General features: G+C 22.2%; 7 protein-coding genes across 7 annotated transcripts; 3 read left to right on the top strand and 4 right to left on the bottom strand. All coding sequences in view use genetic code 6, as the record gives it.

Moving 5' to 3' along the window:
• Positions 1 to 384: 384 nt before the first annotated feature.
• Positions 385 to 2,496, bottom strand: TTHERM_000414529 (ABC transporter family protein; the record flags this gene model as incomplete). The annotated part of the gene is made up of 1 exon (XM_012795420.1): positions 385 to 2,496. One exon carries the CDS (start codon positions 2,494 to 2,496, stop codon positions 385 to 387), a length of 2,112 nt encoding a protein of 703 aa, XP_012650874.1.
• Positions 2,497 to 3,204: 708 nt separating this feature from the next.
• On the bottom strand, positions 3,205 to 5,319 carry TTHERM_000414528 (ABC transporter transmembrane region family protein; the record flags this gene model as incomplete). Its single annotated transcript, XM_012795419.1, has 1 exon — positions 3,205 to 5,319. The coding sequence occupies one exon, from the start codon at positions 5,317 to 5,319 to the stop codon at positions 3,205 to 3,207; it is 2,115 nt and encodes a 704-aa protein (XP_012650873.1).
• Positions 5,320 to 8,274: 2,955 nt separating this feature from the next.
• TTHERM_00415560 (hypothetical protein) lies at positions 8,275 to 8,874 on the top strand (the record flags this gene model as incomplete). The annotated part of the gene is made up of 1 exon (XM_001007220.2): positions 8,275 to 8,874. Exon 1 carries the CDS (start codon positions 8,395 to 8,397, stop codon positions 8,872 to 8,874), a length of 480 nt encoding a protein of 159 aa, XP_001007220.1. The 5' UTR covers positions 8,275 to 8,394.
• A 2,769-nt stretch (positions 8,875 to 11,643) lies between these two features.
• On the top strand, positions 11,644 to 14,207 carry TTHERM_00415570 (ABC transporter family protein; the record flags this gene model as incomplete). The annotated part of the gene is made up of 2 exons (XM_001007221.1): positions 11,644 to 12,447; positions 12,672 to 14,207. 2 exons carry the CDS (start codon positions 11,644 to 11,646, stop codon positions 14,205 to 14,207), a joined length of 2,340 nt encoding a protein of 779 aa, XP_001007221.1.
• Positions 14,208 to 17,112: 2,905 nt separating this feature from the next.
• Positions 17,113 to 18,096, bottom strand: TTHERM_000415569 (transmembrane protein, putative; the record flags this gene model as incomplete). Its single annotated transcript, XM_012795418.1, has 1 exon — positions 17,113 to 18,096. The coding sequence occupies one exon, from the start codon at positions 18,094 to 18,096 to the stop codon at positions 17,113 to 17,115; it is 984 nt and encodes a 327-aa protein (XP_012650872.1).
• A 2,161-nt stretch (positions 18,097 to 20,257) lies between these two features.
• Positions 20,258 to 21,217, top strand: TTHERM_00415580 (phosphate transport system ABC domain protein; the record flags this gene model as incomplete). Its single annotated transcript, XM_001007222.2, has 1 exon — positions 20,258 to 21,217. One exon carries the CDS (start codon positions 20,258 to 20,260, stop codon positions 21,215 to 21,217), a length of 960 nt encoding a protein of 319 aa, XP_001007222.2.
• Positions 21,218 to 21,604: 387 nt separating this feature from the next.
• On the bottom strand, positions 21,605 to 23,084 carry TTHERM_00415590 (peptidase C13 family protein; the record flags this gene model as incomplete). Its single annotated transcript, XM_001007223.1, has 3 exons — positions 21,605 to 22,295; positions 22,351 to 22,592; positions 22,692 to 23,084. 3 exons carry the CDS (start codon positions 23,082 to 23,084, stop codon positions 21,605 to 21,607), a joined length of 1,326 nt encoding a protein of 441 aa, XP_001007223.1.
• Positions 23,085 to 24,269: the final 1,185 nt, after the last annotated feature.

Below are 24,269 nucleotides of genomic sequence, written 5' to 3'. Positions count from 1 at the left end.
CGCTCTCCCAGCTGAGCTATAAAGGCTTAACAAGATATGATAAATATTTTCAATCATTATCTTTATTTGTTTAAAAAAAAATAACTAAATATTCTTTAAAAACAACCAAAGAATTAAAAAAACAAACATATTTAATCTTCTCAAAAAATCAAATTAATATTTTTTTAAAATAAACTTGCATTAATCAAAAAAATCAATAAAAATTAAATTAAATAATACTTTTACTTTTAACTAAAATAAATTGAATTTATTTATTTACTGCTAAACTATTAATTTGTAATTAAAAAATGAGACTAATTTGAATTTACAACTAATAATTAAAGGAGTAAATAGATTAAATAATAAAATACACACAAGTCATCAATGTAATTAAATAAATAAATTTCATATTTATTTTTTGAGTTTATCTTAAAAGTTAATTTGGTAATGAACTAACTTTTTATATATACCATTTTTAGATAATAATTCAGCATGGGTTCCTTCTTCTTTTATTTCTCCATGCTTAAGTACAAATATTTTATCACTCTTCGCTATTGTGCTTAATCTATGAGCAACTACAATAAGAGTTAAATCTCCTTATTAGGCTAATTTATCTATTTACTATTAAACTTAATGTTCACTTTCAGCATCTAAAGAGCTAGTAGCCTCATCTAGTATTAAAATTTTTGGCTTTTTCATCAAAGCTCTTGCAATTGCTATTCTCTACTTCTAACCTCCACTTAATTTCATTCCTTTTGAGCCAACTAAAGTTTTTAGTCCCTTCGGAAATCTGTTTTTATCAAACACAAATTCGCTAACTCCTGACATGTCACAAACTTTTTAGATATCTTCATCAGTGTAATCACTATCAATAGATCCATAAGTTATATTATATTCTATATCATTATCGAAAAGTGAAGGTTCCTAGCTTACAAAACCTACGCTTCTTCTAAGTTTACCAATAGAGCAGTCACGAATATTTTAATTATCAAAAAGGATAGATCCAGAAGTAGTATCATAATATCTTTAAAGTAGTTTTATGATTGTAGATTTTCCACATCCGCTCTTTCCAACAAAAGCTACATATTGACCTTATTTAATTTTAAACGAGAGATTATTGATGACATATTCTCTCTCAAAAGCAGAATTTTGTTTATTTAATTCAAGCAATTTAGTGTCTTCTTTTTATAAATTTTAATCTGAAAGGTCAGAATCTTAATCAGAAGAGTATTCCAACTCATCTTATTGTTTAGATGATATTTAATCTTATTGATTATTTTCAATGGATTTATCTTCCTGCTAGATCTTTTGATTTATTTTAGCTAAACTATCTTTTGAGGCAGGATACTTGAAAGAAACATTATCAAAGACTATATCGCCAGTAAATTATGATTCATCTTTTTTATCATAATAGATATCTTAAGGTATTCCAGATTGTAATTTGAATAGTTACATTATTTTGCCTGCTTACTTTTTACCATCAAGATAATAGTTCTCTGGTTTATTTAATATAATCCTTATTATTTAATTTGCCAATTAAAAACCATAATAATTAGCTTAAAAGATATCAGTGATAGATTAAGCAACTTAATTAATAGGTGCTGAGAGTCCAATTTAGAAAAATATTTATAAAATTAGACAAATATTTACAATTTCAAAAGACGCTGATCTAAGTACATAAGACATTTGTTATAAAGCATTTATTTATTTGGATTCCTCTTCACTTTTTAGGATCATATTTTATATTCTACTAGATTCTTTCAATTCTGTACCAAATGTTTTGATAACTGTTATGTTATTAAGAATATCATCAACAACAAAATCTAATACATCATTTTTTTTACTTTTTTTTTCTTGTAATTTTTCAATCTTTAGAAACAGTAAAAACATAACTATCTAAAATAAAAAGCATGTCACCAAAAAGTTAATCAATAAGTATGGGCTTAAGTAGTATATAAAGTACATTTTTGAAATAATTGTTATTGCTAAATTAAATTTCTAGTAAATATTTCCATAAGAAAGCTCGTTTGCTATATATTCACTTCCTTACTTTAATGTATCTGCTAATTATGTTATCTTATTATCTTCAAAAAACTGTACATCTTTGCTCAAAATGTTTTCTAAAATAGACTTCTATACTTGTTATTCAGTTTCTTAATTCTAATTATAGTTTATTTTGGTATCTAAGAAACATAATATCTGTAATATAAATTTTAAAAGCATATACTTTACAATTTAATATTTCATTTTTTCAAAATCGTTTTCAACTATTGCATTTTTAACTTCTAGTAATATAAAAGGCGTAATAACTCTCACATAAGAATCATAAATATAGTAAATATATCTGTACAAAATGCTTGAGTAATCTATTTTTAAGAATTAAAAATTGAATTTCAATATCTCAAATGCAGAAGGAACATACTCTTCCTCTTTTACAGGGATTTAGTTATTATTTTTATTATTTGTTTCTAAGTTCTCCTTACTAAGACTAAAGATAGATTTTATCTTACTTAACATTTCAATTTTATTTTATCTTTTCTTTTATTATTATTTTTTTTTATATTTTTGATTAAACAAATAACCTTTAAAAAATAAGCATTTGAAAACAAAACTACATCAGTATTCACTAATCATATTGATAATCGATTGTAAAAAGTATAGAAATTAGTACAAAAAAATTTATCAGAAATTTTTCTTTTAATATCCTAGATTTAACTAGACAAAGAAAAATACAATAGTAAAAAGTTTGGTAAATTACTTATAATATAACATTTTTCACTTGAATTTTTTAATAAATAAATAGTCTATTTCAAATATAGTTAGTTTTATATTCAAAAAATTTGTATTTTTATCTGAGTTTAATTTAAAGAGAAGTTGTTCATTGCAAAAGAAATCAAAATTCAAAGCTGAAAAAATTAAAATAAATTTTTGACATATAAAAAATTAATATTTCTTTATGATTAATAGTAAATTTTTTAATTTTTTTCTTTGCTTATTTAATGTTCAAAATACATTTTTTAATTGAATGAATAAAAAGTAAAAACATACAAAAAAAAATTTATTCCTTTTTCAAGAAAGAAATTAAATGAAATATTTAAAAAAATTATATTTTAAATTATTAAAGAAAGAAATAAAATGACTCTCTAATTGTTTTTAACTTTTAAAAATTAATAAAATACAAAATATAAATTAATTCACAAGTTTTTTTGATATATAAAAATAATTTCAATTTTCTTATTATTAAAAATTGAGCTAATGATGAACAAGCTTTGAATATATTCCATTTAAAGAAAGCAATTATTCATGAGTTCCTTGCTCTCTTAATACACCTTTCTCCATTACAAATATGTTATCACTTTTGACAATTGTGCTCAACCTATGAGCAACAACTACTATAGTCATACCTCTATATCCTACTAGCTAATCTATGTATTATTAGACTGTGTTCTCACTCTCTGCATCGAGTGAGCTTGTTGCTTCGTCTAAAATTAATATTTTTGGCTTTTTTATTAGAGCCCTAGCAATTGCTATTCTCTACTTCTATCCACCACTCAGTTTAGTACCTTTAGATCCAACTAAAGTTTTCAATCCTTCAGGGAATCTCTTTTCATCAAAAACAAACTCACTAACTCCTGAGATATCACAAATGTACTTTAACTCTTCTTACGTATATTTATTATTTTCACATCCATATGTTATATTGTATTCTATATCATTATCGAAAAGAGAAGGTTCTTAACTGACTAAGCCTATACTTCTTCTTAGTTTATGTAAAGAAACATCTTTTATGTTTTATCCATCAAGTAGAATAGATCCAGAATTCACATCATAAAATCTTTAAATAAGTTTTATTATTGTTGATTTACCACTTCCGCTTGTACCTACGAAAGCTACAAATTAGCCTTTTTTAATTTAAAAAGACATATTTTTTATCACAACTTAATCAATTTATTTATTTGGTTGCTTATTTATCATATTTTCTTCTTCTTCTTCTTGTTTGTTAAGTTCATTCCCTGTGGGATTAATATTTTCTTCAGCTATTTCTTGTACTGTTTACTCTTAGACTTATAATTATGAGTTTTCATTACTATTTAATTGCTATTTCTTCTCTTTTTCCTCTAAACGCCTTTACTAGTTCATTTGAGCTAAGTGATCTTTTGAAACTGGATAAGAAAAAGAAACATTATCAAATGCGATATTTCCTTCAAATAAATTAGTGTCGTTTTTATTGTTTTCATAGTCTTGTTTTATTTTAGGAACTGTTTCAAAGAGTTTCATTACTTTTCCTATGTATTTTTTCCTACTTTCATAATAATCTGCTGGCTGAGATTGAAAAAGTTTTAAGATATCATTAGTTATTAAAAATGTGCAATAAGAATATCCAATTATTTCTGAAAGAGTGTTAGCAAATATAGCCTAGTTTTCTTTTAACCCACTCCAAAAGAATATTTACAAAATAATAACTATCTTAGCTATTTCATAAGCACTATTATCTATTATATCTGTTATTTTATCATATTTTTACCTTCTCTAGGCATTTATTTTATTTTATTTAATTATTTTACTTAGGTTTTCTACTTCCCTTTTTTCAGTTCCAAAGGTTTTAATAACTAGCATATTATTTAAAATATCATCAAGAGCAAAATCTTTAAATTCACTCTCCTCTGACTCTTACTTCTTGATTTGGCTTGATTTTATTTTAAAGTAAGCCATCAACAAATTACTTGTAAAGCTAAAGATAAACATTGAAACTAAAATTAATGGACTAACAGTGTAAACAAAGTAAATTTAGCCTAAGTAGTATATGTAGCTATCAATTTTATCAAATATTTTACTATACCTCAACTCAGAACATATTTAACTAGCTCCTTATTTGATAATAGCAGATATTTAAGTCACTTTGTTTTCTTCGAAATACTACATGTCTAAACTAAATAAATGATTTAAAATCTATTTAATAGTATCTTGTTTCATCTTTTTAAATGAGTTTTGTGAAATCTAAGACTCTACAAAATTTAATATCTGTCTTAATAAAATGCAAAGTAAATAACCTATAAACGCTGACTGAAGATCAACAAAATCATTTTATATTAAAGCATTTTTTATCCTGACTAAAAGAAATGGTTATTTTGCATAAGCTATTGTAGATAATAAAGTAGAAATATTCTTGAATATTATCTGTTTGTAATCAAATTTTAAAAATTTCCTATAAAATCTCCACATCTCAAATTATGTCGGTATGTATTCTTCATCTTCTTGCTTTTTGCAGTCTTTTTCTGTATTTATTTGATTACTTTTATCAGATTTTTTGCAAAAGAAGTTAATTAGTCTCCTTATCATTCTTATAAATTTTTCTTTCAAAGATATCAAATTAAATCTTCAATGGTTTTTTGTTTTAACTAATTTAATAATTATTTCTTAAGCTAGTTACAATTAAGTTAAAACTTAATTATTGAATAGGATACTCTTTTTGTAGAATATTCAAAGATCAATTAAATTTTCTATATATCAGAAGCAATTTTTTTATCAGAGTTATCAGATTTATTAATGTTACTCACATAACTTTAAATTTCTATGTAATCTCTATTTCAAATTCGTATAGAAAAAAGAATAGTTTTTTCTATGCCTATTATTTTCATTCTTTTAATAATAAACTAAATTTAGCATGAGATATTTTTACTGTTTTTATACTTATTAATACAATGTTATTAAAATCATTTAATCAATTTTAAACAAAAAGTTATTATGAAATATTATATGTATACTGTATACTTTCAATAATTAAAATAATAAACTCAAGCTATTTACAAAGCTAGTTAGTTAGTTAGTTAGTTAATGAGAATATTACTGACAAATAAGTAAAGTTTCGAAATAGATTTAAAAATAAAAAACAAAAATTTGAAAAAAAAAATTAAAATATTTCATAATATAATATCATAAATAAAATAATATTAATTCTTTTTTATTTCAATAATTTTTCTAATGAAAATTTTATAAAATATATAATTAACCCTAATAACAATTATATTCTTTTGAGGTGTAGTCTATTTGATATTATTTTTTTATTTATTTGAATTATCCATTTTCAAACTTACATTTGATAATATTTTTTAAAATATAAGGCAAAATATTTTGTTGTAAAGTTTTGATTTTTAACTTAAATTTTGGTAAAATTAAAATACCGTAGATTCTCGTTAATTAAGGACCAGTTTAATTAACGACTTTTTTAAGTCGTATTTAAAAAAGGATTAAATTTTTACAAAAATTTTGATTTGATTTTGTCCTTAATAAATGAGAAACTATGGTAAGTCAAATTTAAACTATAAACATATAAAAACGAAAATTATAGATATATCCAAATGCCATTCAAAAATTTAGTGATTTGAGATCACAATTTTTTTGAATGGCTGGAATATTTGAATATAATTTATGTAAAAATAAATAATTAATAATATTTATAATTTTAATTAAAATCAATATTTATAATTTTTATTGAATAAAATAATTTATTAAATGCTTAAGTCTAATTTAATTTTAATGAATTATTGACAAATTAACTCATAAAATAAATACACTTTTTTGTTTTTTTAAACTTGAATTAAATAATAAAGTTAAATTTCTAATGAATTAAATTTAGAAATTTTCAATTATTTCAATCAATTAATATTTTATATTTTACTCTTTATAATACAAATCAAAATATATAAAATTTTTGAAAATTATTTATAATAATATCATAAAGCCTTTATAGCTCAGTTGGGAGAGCGTAAGACTGAAGATCTTACGGTCCTCGGTTCGATCCCGAGTGAAGGCAATTTTTTTAATTCTATTTATCATATTTTATATATATTTAGAAAATATTAAATTTATCTAATTTAAAAAAGATATAGCCTAATTAATATATATTGAAATTCATTAAATATTGAAAATCATTTATTTTTGATTTGAAAATTTGTCAATCTCCTTAATTAAAAGATTTAAAAATTTATAAATTTTAAATAAAGCTTTTTTGTAAACAAAAAATAATTATAAAAACAAGCTGACTGTGATGAGTCTATCATAATGAAATAAATAATAAAATTGCTTCATCTTTAAATAATTTTTACTTTTTAACAACTATATCTATATTTGAAGTAGGAAATAAAAATAAAAATATTTTTAACTCTTAAAATATTAAATTTTATGATTTTAATTTAGTGTTTTGACTGATTTTTAGACAGAAATAATTTATTTTACTTTCTTATGTTTATTTTTAAAAATTTAAATTAGCTAAAAAGATAAAAAACACTTTTAAGATTATAAAATTGAAAGATAAAAATATTGTATTTAAATATTAATAAAAAGGTAGCTAAAATTACTAAATATTCTAATATTGATTATAGCTTTAAATTATAAATTATAACTAGTATCAATTATGTCTAAAGAAATAACTAATATAGCTTAATAAATATATCTCAACTCATTATTAAAATTTATTATTTGGATTGAATATAAATTTATCTCAATTAAATATCTTACAGGTTAAGTAATTAAAAAAAAATCAAATAAATTAAATAAATCTATCTATTTATACTAAATTTGTTACTCCATCAATATATGATATTTACACTCACTCAATCTTAAAATTAGCATTTAAGTTTAAAACCACAAAAAAAAAATGTAGATTCTGTAACCCAAAATCTCTTAATTTTCTATATTTTAATTGAAAAATTTACAGTTTATACTTGAACTTTGCTAATTAAGCATCAACTATTTTTAGAAATTGTACAATAGTTTTCATAAAAAATCAAGAAAGAGGTGACTGGATTATATATTTTTCTGATAGTCTTCAAAGAAAAATAAAATAAAATCAAAATCAAATTCTCAAATTTGAAGCGTAAAAATTAAACTAATTATAGATTATATTTTTGAGAAGGAACTATTTTATCTATCAAATGCAAATGCATAAAATAAATATTTATTTTAAATATAATAAAATAAAAAGATGTTTGTTTTACCATAATAATTTTTGATCATCAATCTTTATAAAACGCACAAGCTATTTTATATAAGAATATGTGGTTCATATTGTAGAAATAAGTATTGTTTAAGCAACCATATTGTAAGATAAATTTATTAATCAGGCAGCTTACAATTAATAAAAGAAAAGCCATTAGAAATAATTAATTTCAAATTTTTAATTAGGTTAGTTACTCAAATTAAAATTTTTGAATATCATATTTATTATTTATTGTGGGGAAGCGATTAACAAATAATATTTGGGTAAATACAAATTGTTATTATAATCTATATAATGAATACTATAAATTGATCACTAAAATTGTTTCTAAAGATAGTTAATTAATTAATTATTCTAAAACATTTGATAAAAAATCTTTCTTTGAAATCACTTAGAAATATATAAATATAGATAAAATGGCCTCATACGCTGTCTTTTGCACTGGTAACCACAAGATGGACCACACTTAAAACTATAAGCCTAATCTTTATTGTAATAGTTGTCACTAATATCCTTCTCATAGCAACACTGGTTATTATGAATGTAGAACATGTAACTACGATATTTGTGACAAATGCTTTGAATAAAAGAAGTAAATGCTTTGCGCTTAAGGACACAAATGCTAATCTTATGCTCCTGGTACTGCAACTGATTCCCACAAATGCTATAGATGCCATAAGGTACCTTCATAAAATCATGTAGAATATTTTGTATGCGAACAATGCCCTAACTATACTTGCATGACTTGTGCTATGGAAGTTGGTATGGCTATGATGAAGAATGCTATGGGTATGTTTGGAAACATGGCTGGTGCTAATAACCCCAACTAAATGTTTGGAGGTATGATGGGAGGTTTTGGTAACATGATGGGTGCTATGCAACCTAAACCATTCTGATTTAGAATATCATAGATAACAACTATATTATTAATTGGTTCATAATAATCAAATAATATATATATATATTTGCATTTATATTTAGTATTTTAACTTTGAATTTTGACCAATTAAAAATAAATTGTCTTTTAATATTAATTTCAAAAGATTTAAGATTGCATTCTTTATTTTTTAACATATTTAAGTAAGATTATAATATTAGTAGAATTTATCTACTCAAATAAATTTAAACCATCAAAAACAAGTAAATATAATAATATTAAAAATAATTTAAACTAAAAGAATGTTTTTTTAAAAATAAGTCTAATCATCAAACAAATAATAATAATAATACAAACTGTTTTAATTACTAATGATTTACAATTTTTTAAAAAATTTTATTATATTTTTAGTATTTTACTATATTTGAAATTGAATTGCAATATAAAAATATTAAATGCATATACTTAAACATCCTATTATATATATATTTATGATTATAAATAAACACAAAGTAATTTTATTTAACAAAATTATTAGTAAGTTTATTAATTTTGTTTTTACTATATTTTATATTGAAAATTAAATTAAATTATATTATTGATAGATAGATAATAAATATACTACATACATATAAAGATATGATAAATAGATTTATTTTTTGAAAATAAAATTTACTGATAAGGACTCTTTAATATAAGGCTTAGTATTTTATTCATTAACATCTATTTTTGTAAATAAATAAATAGTAAACAACACTCTGATTAGTCAAGGAAAATTATAAACTGAAAGACATTTTTAAAGATATAAAGCTATTTAGTAGACATTTTAATGATTTACTTAAATTAAGAAACTAGAGAAAATTAATTTAAATTTTTTTTTTAATTAAATTTGAATTATTTGTTTTATTTACTCTTAAATGTAAAAAAAAATTATTTTATTTAATTTAGAAGTAAATATTAGTAATTCAAAATTATAAATTTGATTTTTCTACACATATTAGCCAAATTTTGGTTGAATATTAATGGGTTAATTTATTTATATTTAAATTTTTGTACTTCTACTAATAATTGATTTTAATTGTACTGTTTATAATTTTTTTTAACTTTGTTTAGAGTAAAAATTCAGTTTTAGTTTGTTAGATAGTTAATTTTAAATTTTTTGAATAATAATGCTCACAAACATAATTAATAGGTAATAGATGCTTAACTATTAAATCTAAAAAAATTATTTATAAATACTTATTTAATATGAGTGTTATTATTCCATCTATTTAGCATTTTATTTTTAGAAAAATATAAAGATATTTAGGTTAAAAATTTATAAAATCACAAACAAATTTAATAATTAAAAAAATAAGATACTAAATTTACTTGTTGCTTAAGATACTTTATTTAAGTTATAAGTAAACAATATTTAGATTAATAATATTAAATTTTAAACACAAAAAGATTTTACTACTTTTAAATAATGGTTTTCAAAAAAAAATATGATAATTAAATCAAAATGAAATACAATTATCAATCAAAAAGAGATTTTAATAATAAAATAGCTACAATTTATAATCTCCTTATCCCTTAATTATATTTCTTCTTTTTAAAAGAAGCTTTGCTATTTTAGAAAATCTTTTTAAAATAATTCAAAATATTTAACAACTTTAATTAAATTAGGAATGCCATTTTATTTTTTTGTCATAAAAATATCAATAAAAAGAAGTATAAAAAATTATTTAAAATAGTAACTAAAAATAAAAGAATCAAATGTGGTTAAATGAATTTATTATTATAAATTTTTATATAAAAATAAATCATTTTTTTAATTTTCATAGTGACGCATTTTAATTGATATTTAAAAAACTTATAATTGCGAAATTAAAATATTAATAAATTAAATTACTTGAATAAATAGAAAATAATTGATAGATCTAGTATAAATTGTAAACCATCATACATTCTCAAATAAGCTTATTTTTGTTAAAATATTTCAATAAATACTCATTATTTGAATAAAATACTATTATGGTATCATAATCTATTTAAATATATTTCTAAAAAAAGAAAAATTTTCATGCTTTTAATAAATAAAAATTAGATTTCATTTTTAAATTCGCTTATTTGATTTTAATAAGCTTGAAAACTTTTTCAGAACTTTTCTCAAAAAGAAAAAAAATTTGTTTCTATTTACTTTAAAATATGTTTACATTATTAATATTTCCTTTTTCTTTATTTTTGATTCAAAAAAATTTTGTTTGCATTTAAAATTTAGTACTTTAATTTATAATAAGCAATGAACTGATTTAACATCACATAAATTAGATAAATAAATAGAACGAACAAAAAGGATATAATTAATTTCTTGTAAGTGATTACAATAAAAAATATACTTTTATTATTATTTTGAGATATCATACTTAATGAATTCAAAATAGAGTTAAATCTATTTTTTTAACAAATAATTATGTCATTTATAATTAAATATGAAAGAGATATACTTGTTACATTTACTTCATCTTTATTCAGCGCTGTTTCTTAAATGGAGTAAAATTTATATTTTTAATTTACATAAGAGTATTTAAATGCTTTTTTATAAAATTCATGATTAAAAATAAATTCATTTGATTCAAGCAAGATGTTATTAGTCAATTTTAGTTTTTTTTCAATCAGTAAATTTAATATTTAGGGATTAGATATTTAAATAAGTAATGTGTGAAATAAAATACTTGATTAAAAAGAAAATTAATTAGCACAAACTTCTTTATTAGAATTACTTCTATAAGTAAAAAAGTATAAAATGAAAAGATTAGATTTGTTTGGAAGTTAAATACAATTCAGATTTCAAGGAGAAAAATCCTTCAACACTTCTCTTGGTGTTTTATTCACTGTAGGCATAGCAACAATAATTATTCTTCGCTTAGTCATCTTGCTCAACGATATTTATTAGAGAAACAATCCTGTCGTAATTTAGCAATAAAGATAGGTCAGCTCACCAGAAAAATTTGTGATGGATAGATACTCTTTACCCTTTGCGTTTGGACTATAAGGTGGCGATAACTTGGATCATTATATAGATCCCACTATTTATACAGTTACTGCATAATAGAATACAAAAGTTCCTTACGTTGATGAAAATGGACAAACTTAATATACAATTCAAGTCACTGATGTAAATGTATCAATATGTACATAGGATAGCTTTAAGAATCCTGCAACAAAATAAGGATTCTTAGATTTGCCATACTAGTAATTATTTTGTATAGACCCATAATAGGTGGTTATAGAAGGTGATTATACACAATAGAATTTCTCTTAGTTCTAAATAAAACTTCACCCTTGTACTGGTTAGGGTTGCGGAGATACAAAAAAACTTGGAAGAGGTTATTTTGCAATTTATTTTTAGGATGTAATTGTTAATCCCAAAAACAAAGACTAACCTTTTGAATACTTTAACAGAGATTTATTTTGGACATCTTCTTCTTCAACTCCTAAAGAAGTTGACATGTACTTTGTTAACAACTATGTTTAGAGCGATTACGGTTGGGTTACTTCAGATATTTAAACTTTAAGATATCCAAGCTATAGCGAATAGGATAATTCAGTACCTATCTTTTATTTTTACTTTTAGCAAAATAATATTTTTAACTATTTTATACTTGATCTAATAAATATTTATTAATTTGTGGATAAAAATTAAACCATATTTTATAATTTTTAAAATTATGTTTCTATCAATTTTAAATTGATAAAATATTTAAAATATTAATTTTTTAATTAAAATATATATTTTAATGATATACTAATAATTATTTTTAAATAACTTAGTACACATCAGATGTAGATTACTTTTTTATGCTTAATCTAAGATTCTAAAAATAAAAAGAAAATATTTACTCAAGAAACTATAAAAACCTCACAAATGTTGTATCTGAAATAGGTGGATTTGCTCAATCTATTTTAGCAATTGGTTTCATAATATGCTCAACTCTCTCTGAAATTATGTTGAACAAATCAATTATTAACGAAGCTTTTGATTTTAAGATAAAAAACATGAATCCTCAAAATAATGAAATTAGTAACTTGCAGTAACCTAAAATAAGTGTTGGATAAAGTAATGATAATACCAGTTTGAACTAAAAGTTGGGACAAAATGTTAACATTAATCAAGAAATTAATTAAAAAAAATAAATATAGCAACAAAAAAACATTCAATTAGAATCTTTTGTAAATATATAGTCACCTGTAAAGATCTAAAAAAAGGCAAAATAAGTTAACTTTAATTAAATTGAAAATATAAACCAAATCCCAACACAGCCTCAATAACAAATAACTTTAGAACAGAAAACTTATGATCAAGAGCATACTATTTCTAACACTTAAACACAAAGCAGCATAAAAATTTTAAGCTAGATTGTAAAGAAAAAATTTGCTTCTATAACTAATAGTTAAAAATAAAGTAAATTGGAAAACTAATCTTAAAACTTAATTGAAGAGAGTTAGAACAAAGAAAAAAAACTAAAATAAAATAAATCTCTTTCTGATGAAGAGTTTAAAAAATTATTGAATAAAGAAAGAAGTGATATGAGTTTGAGTGTTGTTGAGTACTTAAAGTATTTCTTTTGGCCATTTGGAGAAATTAAAAAGAAGAAACAAATCATAGATTATAGTGTCCAAAAGCTGTATTATCACTTGGATTTGATGTATGTGATAAAAAAATTATTAGAAGTCGATAAGCTAAAGGAGCTTGTTATGGATAAGGATTAAATATAGTTATTTGAGTATATTTCTAAACCTGTAATCACAGATGAAGAAGTTTTTTCCTAGCTGAATAAGGATCAGCTTTATTAGAAGTAATAACAAAAATATAACATTTTATATTAAGATAATAGAAGTGAAATATAAAAAGCTTAAGATGCTTACTTATCTTACTAAAACATTCAAAATAGAGATAAAAAAACATTAATGGACTAAAAAATACTGAGACATTTAGATCCATAACTTTTGGGTATATTTAATTACCAAGAGTTGTAATAATAAAATAATTCTAGCGCACTCAATCTTTAACCACTTATTCAGCCATCTATAGGATAAATTAATCAAAATTGTTTAGAAAATTAAATAAATTCTACAAATTAATTAAAAAATACTTAAAATATCAATAATTAAGCTGATAGTATTAGTGGTCCATAACAAAATATTTTCTTTAGTCCTAGAAGTGAATTAGAAATTCTTGAAGAAAAATAACAATTTACTTCATCTTCTGAAGAAGAACAACAAATTCCAACTGAAGAAAATAATCAAGATGCTGTAAATAGGACTATTAACATACCCTAAAATTAGATTAAAAAATAGAAATAATGAAAATTAATACAAAAATTTTTTTGTAATATTTATTGAATCTTTTATATTTTTATAAATTTTACTTATAATTTTATATCTACTACTTTATCTCTTTTTTTATCATATCCTTAAATATTTTATAATTTATGAAAATAGAGATATTTTAAAAATAGTAAATATTAAAAAATAGCTCCCAAACTTTGCGATTTACTGGGTATTCTATTGTATTTATTACTTATTTTGTATAGGTGTTATTACTCCATTTATTCTGCTTTTTATTTTTAATTAAAAATATTAAAAATACTTAAGCTAAAAAATATCTAAATCACAAATAAATTTAACTATTAAAAAATGTTTTTGATAAATTTACTTGTTGTTTTAATTGCTTTATTTGAATTATTAGTAAACAATATTCGAATAATTTAAACATAAAAGAGAAAAAAATATAAAAAATGATTGTTTTCAAATAAAAATAAATGTGATAATTAATTCTAAATAAAACGTTGTTATCATTATTAAATTTTTTGTTTTAAAATAGCTTTTTTTATAATCTCCTTTATCCTAAATTATATTTTTTCACTTTAAAAGAAGATTTATTATTTGAGTGAATCTTTATAAGGAGTTTATTAAATTAAATGACTTTAATTAACTTATGAATGATACTTATTTTTTAAATTATTTTGTATTCATATATATCAGTAATAAAGTAAAAAATATATGTATAATAATAACTAAAATAACTAAAATAAATAAATCAAATAATGTTAAATGAATTCTTTTTTATGAATTTGTAAATAAAACGAATCATTTTTATAATTTTAGCAATGTCTTAATTTCATAAATATTTAAAAAGTTAAAATTTTACTTTACCAATATTATTTAATTAAAGGTAAAAAAATAATAAATTTGATTAATTTGATAAATAGAAAATAATTTATAGGTCAAGTGTAAATTTTAAACCATCATCCAATCTCAAATCAGCTTATTTTTGTAAAAGTATTTCAAATTAAATATTCCTTATTTATATAAAATACTATTATTTTTTTATAATTTATAGTAATATATGTTGCTGAAAAAGGCAAATTTTTAATGCTTATTTATTTTATCAAATTTCATTTCTAAATTCACATATTTAGCTTTAATAAACTAGAAAATTTTTTAAAAACTTTCCTCATTAATAATAAAATTTGTCTCTATATACATTCAAATATGCACTTTTAACATTACCTTTTTCTACATTTTAGATTCAAAAAACTTTGTCTACAAATAAAATTTCGTAATTTAATTTAGAATGAGCAATTAATTAATTTAACACCAATAAAGTAAAAGATAGATAGATAAATAAATAAATAGAACAAAATAATGTAATTTTAAGAAAGTAATTACAATAAAAAATAAACTTTTATTATTATTGTTTGGGAGCTTACTTAAAATAAAAAATAAATATGTAAGAGATATAATGTTACGTTTATTTCATATAATGACAACTTTGTTTTCAAATTAACTAAAATTTATATTTTTATTTACAAACGTATATTTAAATAATTTTTTATTAAATTCATGGCTGGCTATAAATTTATTCATGTGATTCTTGCAATTTGTTAGCTAATATGCGATTTAAGTTTTTTTGTCAATCATTAAATTTAATACTTGGGATTATATATTTGAAAAAGTATTATAAAATAAAAATTGATTAAAAATATAATTAGTGCAAACTTTTGACAAGTATTACTTATATAAATATAACAATATAAAATGAAAAGATTAGATTTGTTTGGAAGTTAAATAAAATTCAGATTTTAAGGATAAAAATCCTATAGCACTTCTCTTGGTATTTTATTCACTATAGGTATAGTAGCAATAATTATCCTTCGTTTAGCAATCTTACTCCACGATATTTATTAGAGAAGTAATCCTGTTGTAATTTAGCAATAAAGATAGGTCAGCTCCCCAGAAAAATTTGTGATGGATAGCTACTCTTTACCCTTTGCGTTTGGATTATAAGGTGGAGATAACTTGGATCATTATATAGACCCCACAATTTATACAGCAACTGCATAATAGAATACAAAAGTTTCTTATGTTGATGAAAAAGGACAAACTTAATATACAATTAAAGTCACTGATGTCAAAGTATCAAGATGTACCTAGGATAGCTTTAAGAATCCTACAACAAAATAAGGATTCTTAGATTTGCCATACTAGTAATTATTTTGTATAGACCCATAATAAGTGATTATAGAAGGTGATTATACATAGTAGAATTTCTCTTAGTTTTAAATAAAACTTCATCCTTGTACTGGTTAGGGTTGTGGTGATACAAAAAAACTGGGAAGAGGTTATTTTGCAATTTATTTTTAGGATATAATTGTAAACCCCCAAAACAAAGACTAGCCTTTTGAATACTTTAACAGAGATTTATTTTGGACATCTTCTTCTTCAACTCCTAAAGAAGTTGACATGTACTTTGTTAACAACTATGTTTAGAGCGATTACGGTTGGGTTACTTCGGATATTTAAACTTTAAAATATCCAAGCTATAGTGATTAAGATATTTCTGTACTGATCTTTTATTTTTACTTTTAACAAAATAATATTTTATACTTGATCAATTAAATATCTATTAGATTAAGGATAAAACATAAACCATAGATAATAATTTTTTTAAATTTTGTTTCTATTAATTTAAATTGATAAAAAATTGTAATGATTTATTAATAATTATTTTTAAATAACTTAGTACACATCAGATGTAGATTACTTTTTTTTGCTTAATCTAAGATTCTAAAAACAAAAAGAAAATATTTACTCAAGAAACTATAAAAACCTCACAAATGTTGTATCTGAAATAGGTGGATTTGCTCAATCTATTTTAGCAATTGGTTTCATAATATGCTCAACTCTCTCTGAAATTATGTTGAACGAATCAATTATAAACGAGGCTTTTGATTTTAAGATAAAAAACATGAATCATCAAAATAAAGTAATTAATAACTTTTAGTAACCAAAAATGAGTGTTGGATAAAGTAATAATAATACCAGTTAGAACTAAAAGTTGGGACAAAATCTTAAAATTAATCAAGAAATTAATTAAAAAAAATAAATACAGCATCAATAAAACACTCAATTAGAATCTTTTGTAAATATATAGTCGCCTGTAAAGATCTAAAAAAAGGCAAAATAAGTTAACTTTAATTAAATTGAAAATATAACCCAAATCTCTACACAACCTCAATAGCAATTACTTTTAGAACATAAAAATTATGATTAAGAGCAAACTATTTCTGCGCAAGCTAACACTTAAACACAAAGCAGTATAAAAATTTTAAGCCAGATTATAAAGAAAAAATTTGTTTCCATGACTAATAGTTAAAAATAGAGTTAAATGGAAAACTAATCTTAAAACTTAATTGAAGAGAGTTAGAACAAAGAAAAAAAGCTAAAATAAAATAAATCTCTTTCTGATGAAGAATTTAAAAAATTATTGAAAAAAGAAAGAAGTGACATGAGTTTAAGTGTTATTGAATACTTAAAGTATTTCTTTTGGCCATTTGGAGGAATAAAAAGGAAGAAAAAAATCATAGATTATAGCGTCAAAAAGCTGTATTATCACTTGGATTTGATGTATGTGATAAAAAAATTATTAGAAGTCGATAAGCTAAAAGAGCTTGTTATGGATAAGGATTAGATATAGTTATTTGAGTATATTTCTAAACCTGTAATCACAGATGAAGAAGTTTTTTCCTAGCTGAATAAGGATCAGCTTTATTAGAAATAATAACAAAAATATAATATTTTATACTAAGATAATAGAAGTGAAATATAAAAAGCTTAAGATGCTTACTAATCTTACTAAAACATTCAAAATAGAGATATAAAAACATTAATGGACTAAAAAATACTTAGACATTTAGACCCATAACTTTTGAGCATATTTAATTACCAAGAGTAGTAAGAAAAAAATTATTCTAGCACACTCAATCTTTAACCACTTATTCAGCCATCTATAGAATAAATAAATAAAAATTGTTTAGAAAACTAAATAAATTCTACAAATTAAATAAAGAATACTTAAAGTATCAATAATTAAGCTGACAGTAATAGTAGTCCATAACAAAATATTTTCTTTAGTCCTAGAAGTGAATTAGAAATGCTTGAAGAAAAACCATAATTTACTTTACCTTCACAAGGACAATAAATTCCAACAGAAGACAATGACCAAGAAGTTGTAAATAGGACTATTAAAATACCCTAATATTAGATTAAAAAATAGAAATAATGAAAATTATTGCAAAAATTATTTTTGTAATATTGATTGAATTATCTGTATTTTTATAAAATTTTATTAATATTTTGTCTCATTTTTTAACATAGTTTTAAATATGGTTTAATTTAAAATAGAAATATTTAAATTATTTATTCATAATAAAAATTTTTATTAAATTAAAAATATTTTTTTTATTTTAAAAGATTTTGTCTGTCTATAGACATAAATAAAAATTATAAAATTTGAAAAGCAAAATAATTTCGAAAAACATAATTATTGTATTTATAAACATATTTATTATACAAATTTATTTTATTTAGCTAGAAATACCAAAATAATTGAAAAAAGTTATTTAATATCTTTTTCAAAAATTGATATTTAAAATTTTGAGATTATTTGATTTAGTTATTCAGTAGATTAATTACAGAAGATAAATTTTTATACATCATTTAATTAATTTTATAATCAAATTTAAGAAAAAAAATCTAAAAGCATTTTTAAATTAATTTAAATTTATTTAATTTCAGTATATAATTCTTTCAACTGTTATAATCTGAAAGTATTTAAAAACAAATAAGCAAAAAACTACCTTATCAGATTGATTCTAAATTTTAATTAACAGGTGATGATAAAAATAGATAAATATGTATAAAGCATCCTTAATCTCTTAGTCTATCTTTAAAATAGTAATATCCAAAACTAAACTATAAATACTCTAAGATATTTAATATAAAATAAATAATATATAATAATAAATATAAAATCATAAATGGCAATAAGCAAATAAACTGAAAACCTCCCATCTTAACTTAAGATATGGAGATTTTATTTTAAATTCATAAAAATTAACTGGATATAATTTGTATGCATCAATTCAAATTGGTTCATATGCTCATTAATTTATGCTTAAGATCCATTCATTTTAATAGATATGAAATATGCTCTTTAAGAATAAAATCATAGTCAAGTGAAGTATTTGATTTTATATTATCTACTATGCTAAGCTATTGTATAAATTCTTGAATTTATTTAGCTAAAATATTATTGGAATACTCATTAAGAAGTAAAGCAACAAATACAAAAATCTATACTTGAACACTTATTTAGCTTAGATATTTAATTCTTTGAGGAAAACAAAGTTACTTATTTATCTAATGTAGTATAAGAAGGAGCTAATTAAATATCAGAATAAATTTCTTATGGAAAAATTTCTCAAAAGCTTAATGATTATACAGAAATTATCAGTCAAATAATATTTATCTATTTACAAAGTCCTCTTTTGTTAGTTTTACTTTCACTTTTATCCTTAGCCAGTGCTTTTATAAATTATAAAATTAATGCTAAAAAATAATTGGCTGAAAAGAATTCAGATTTTTAAAGTGAGTATAAAAACTTCGCTCTTGATGACATAATAACTAACATTCATCTAATCAAGATATTTAACTAAGAGAAGAAAGAAACAGAAAACTTAAACAAAATTATTCAGGAAAACTGCAAATATTAGCAGGAAACAGAATATTATAAATAGATTAAAACGATTGTTGGGAATTTCACTCATGACTGCTTGAAAATATCTATTATACTATTCTTGCTTATTTCTGGTATTGACAATCCTTAAACTAAAAAAATAGTTTTAAACAGCCTTTCTGAGATTATAGCATATACATTTAGCGTAATTTTATTTTGTAAAGATATTTCTAAGTTATTTGTAAAGAAACCAGCTAAATATTACCATAAAAAGTATAAATATATTGGAAAGGTAATCAAACTCTTTGAAACAGAGTCCTAAATAAAAGATTATTTTATGACAGAAAAGCCTGTCAAATATTTAAAGGGAAGTATTAAGTTTGAAAATGTAAAGTTTATGTACCCTCAAAGTGAAGATTTACTTTTTAATTAAAACTAAATTGATGAATAAAATGAAGATGATTCCTTAGAATAAATTCAATTAGATCAGAATACTTAATAATAAGAAGACTCTTAGGCTCAAGGAATTGAAGAACTCCAATCCACAAATAATCTATCTAGTTGTGAAAGATAGAATAATTATGAAAGGAGAAATGTTTTGTAAAATGTAAGCTTTGAAATTAAATAAGGTTAATTAGTAGCATTTGTTGGAATGAGTGGAAGTGGGAAATCAACTATCATTAAATTAATTGAAAGGTATTATGATATTTAAGAAGGCTCTATAATTTTAGATAATTAGAATATCAAAGACATAGGACTTAAAGATTTAAGGAGAAGCATTGGGTTAGTGAGCTAAGAGCCTTCTTTATTTGATAATGATATAGAATATAATATAGTTTATGGATGTATTGATGGTAAATATACTCAAGAAGAGCTCAAATAAGTTTGTGATGTTTCTGGAGTAAGTGAATTTGTTTATGATAAAAATAGGTTTCCTTAAGGATTAAAAACTCTAGTTGGTTCTAAAGGAATAAAGTTAAGTGGGGGATAAAAACAGAGGATAGCAATTGCAAGAGCATTAATGAAAAAACCAAGTATTTTGATCTTAGATGAAGCTACCAGCTCTCTTGATTCAGAAAGTGAGAACTTGGTACAAACTTATATTGATAAACTATTGGGTTATAGAGGGATAACAATAATCTAAATAGCTCATCGATTGAGCACTATAGTAAAGAGTGATATAATATTTGTTATGGAAAATGGGTAAATCAAAGAATAAGGAAACCATGAATAGCTTTTATTAAAAGAAGGAGTTTACAAAAGACTGATTCATCATTAAATAAGCATAAATCATTGAAAATTTTAACTAAAATAGAAATAAAATTTAAAAAAAGTATTTTCTTAGATTTTTATTAATTTAAACAAAATTAAAAAAAATATTTGAAATGTATTTATATATCTTTATACTGTAACAGATCTAAATTTGATTTAATTTTATGGTAAAGAAATAGAAATTTATTACTTTATTAATGAATTAACCACAATTTTTATTAATATGATTGGGATCGATCTCTCCCACTAAATAAGTTTTGAGTTTAATTGAAATATTTTTTACAAAAAAAGATATTTTGAATAGAAAAATTTATTAAAAATGTATGTATGTTTGTTTTCAATATTTTAATAATATGAAGTTAGTTTTATATAATTACTTTAAATTTATAAAAAATTATTTTCAATATTTTTATCAACAGACGTTGTTAAGTAATTCGTTGGCATCAACAGCAGCGAAGTAAGCTCTTCCGCAAATATCATATAAATGTCTGAAACCAGAGTATTATGATTCAGGGACTTCACCACACTTATTTTCAAAGGCTTCAATTAAATTCTTATAGCAAGCGAAATCAGTGGTTGCATAAACATCATTTGAAACGATATCACCCTTTTTCATTTTAATGGTATCAAAGAAGGTTTAGAACTTTTGGTCATTGTGTAATTCGACATTTAACATTTCGAAGTTTTCAGCAGAGGGAGTGTGAATATATTAATGGAGGAAAGTAGAAATCTTGGCCTTTCTAGCATCAACAAAGCTTTCATGAGAATGGATATCGTTATCTTCTTCTTCTTCGGTTTGGTTAATTCTTCTCATGGAGGGACGAGATGAGAAGTTGAACAAACCTAATAAGGCAGACTTCAAGGATTAAGAAGCAGAAGATTTAGCAGATAAGAAATCGGCGACAGGTTCACTGACATAAGAAAGATCACCCCATTGCATAACTTAAGACATAGTGGTCTTTTAAGCAACATATTCGAATTGTTATTGTAAAGTAAGAGCTGAAAGGTCAGAAGTAGCATCAATTTCTTCAATGAAATTAACACTGAAAAGATCACCCAAACAAGATCCGATATTTTTGCCATCAACCTTGGCTTATGAACCACTTTATATAAATAAACGATAATTAGAGTATGAAATAAATTTTAAAATATATTTACCAGTAAGCAGCATATGAACTTTCAGTAGGATTAGCAGCAGACAAAGCATAGATGTTAAGGTTTGTAGGAAGATTAACGAACATGGATCCAGATTCACAAGCTTCTAAGTAGTAAACAAGCTTATTGTACATGTTCTTGCTGTGCATCTTTTAGAAGGTACTAATCAAGTCATTAGCATAGAATTTTTGGGTAGGGAAAGCTACGAATCCTGGAGCACCGTGATCAGCGAAGTAAAGGAAAACCTTTATATTAATTTATTAATTTTAACTTAGAAAAAAATTTTATTCATATTTAAAACACAAAGTAAACAAACAAATTATTTCTATGAATTAAAAATTTACATTATCACTTGAAGTGGATTCAAGGACTCTTCCAGTACCGATCTTAGCAACAGCCTACTTATCACCAGTGAGGACACTCATATAGTTTTTAGGGGTGACATCATTACCTTAGTAATCGATCTTGCAGCCAGCATAAACATCTTAACCGTTGGGTTAGTTAAAGAGTTTACCCTTAAAAGGGTTTTATTTATTGTTGGCAACGTCGTTGTAAAGGAATACGATAATATTTTCAGGTTGGAAACCCTTTTTCAATAAAGATTGGTAAGCGTGGCAAACATCAGCTTGATGTCTGTAGTTTTCATAGCCCTTAGAACCAGCTACTAAAACTGAGTAATTTGCACAAGCAACAAAGGAAACAAGCCCAAGTAAAACGAAAATAAGAGTTTTATTCATCTTTTTTAATTTAAGAATTTAATTGATTTATTTATTAATTATTTGATACATAGCTATATGCTGAATAGGTTTTAAAATTAAGAAATGTGTCTTTCCTTCATATAAAGTGTATTCTTTGATAGGAGCATTAAATTCTTTTATATTTAAAATAAAAGAATTAATTTATCGCTCATAGAGCTTAACTAAAAATTTCTTATAATTTAAATATTCATGTAATTCTGTAATTGGACTAGAACCAAAGCTTTTACACCTTTAAAATATGGGTTAGCTTTAGATTATTAGTATTAAACATAATTATTACCATTTTTTTATATTTTAGAAATTGAGCTCATTACATTGTTTAGTTTTATAAAAAGGTTCATGTTATTCCTTAATCACAAATATTAAATATCCAAATTTATTCAGTATAAATTCTTTTACAAATAAAAAAGATACTAAAGATTAGTTACTTATTAGCTTTTAACAAATCTTTTATTTTTTTGAAATATAAAGTAAATGAATGAATTCAGAAAGTGTTCTTTCAGACATCAATATTAATAAATCTTACTTTTTTATAATTAGCTTATAAAAGAGCAATATTAATTAAATTTTTGATCAGTTCAAATGCATTTTTAAATAATTTATTCTTAAAAACATTTATACTTCTGATACACTTTTTCTGAAAATAGCTCTCAAAAAGAAAGATTATTTTTATTTCCAAAAGGAATAATTGAATTTCTAAAATAATAAAAATAGATATAAATACTCAGATAATAATTGTGGTTGCGAAGCCCTTCAAACATATTTAAATGTCATTTTATCTTAATATTTTAGTGAACAGAAGTTTTCTGTCTATTGGGCAGAAACCATTATAACATAATTTAGAATAAATACTAAATGATAAGAAATATAACCTATCTAATGTGATCAAAAAAGTTCAATCTATCAAAAAAATTTAAATTACCAAAATAAGGCATCATCAAAATTAATTAATTTATCCAACCCACTGTAATAAAATTCAAATGAATTAGATCAAAATATAGTTAATATTCACTTATCTAAAAAAACGAGGATGAAAATATTTAATTATATTTTATCAGGAAAATATCAATTATATCATTTCAAAACCTATTTTGTCTATTCAAATTAATTAATTTGTCTAAATAAATTTAAATTTTCAATCTTCATAATTTAAGATATTAATAA

The sequence above is a fragment of the Tetrahymena thermophila genome (assembly GCF_000189635.1).
Source record: "Tetrahymena thermophila SB210 genomic scaffold scf_8254814, whole genome shotgun sequence".
Lineage (NCBI taxonomy): Eukaryota > Ciliophora > Oligohymenophorea > Hymenostomatida > Tetrahymenidae > Tetrahymena > Tetrahymena thermophila.
Note: the sequence above shows the minus strand (reverse complement) of the source record. Positions and strands in the feature narration are given on the sequence as shown.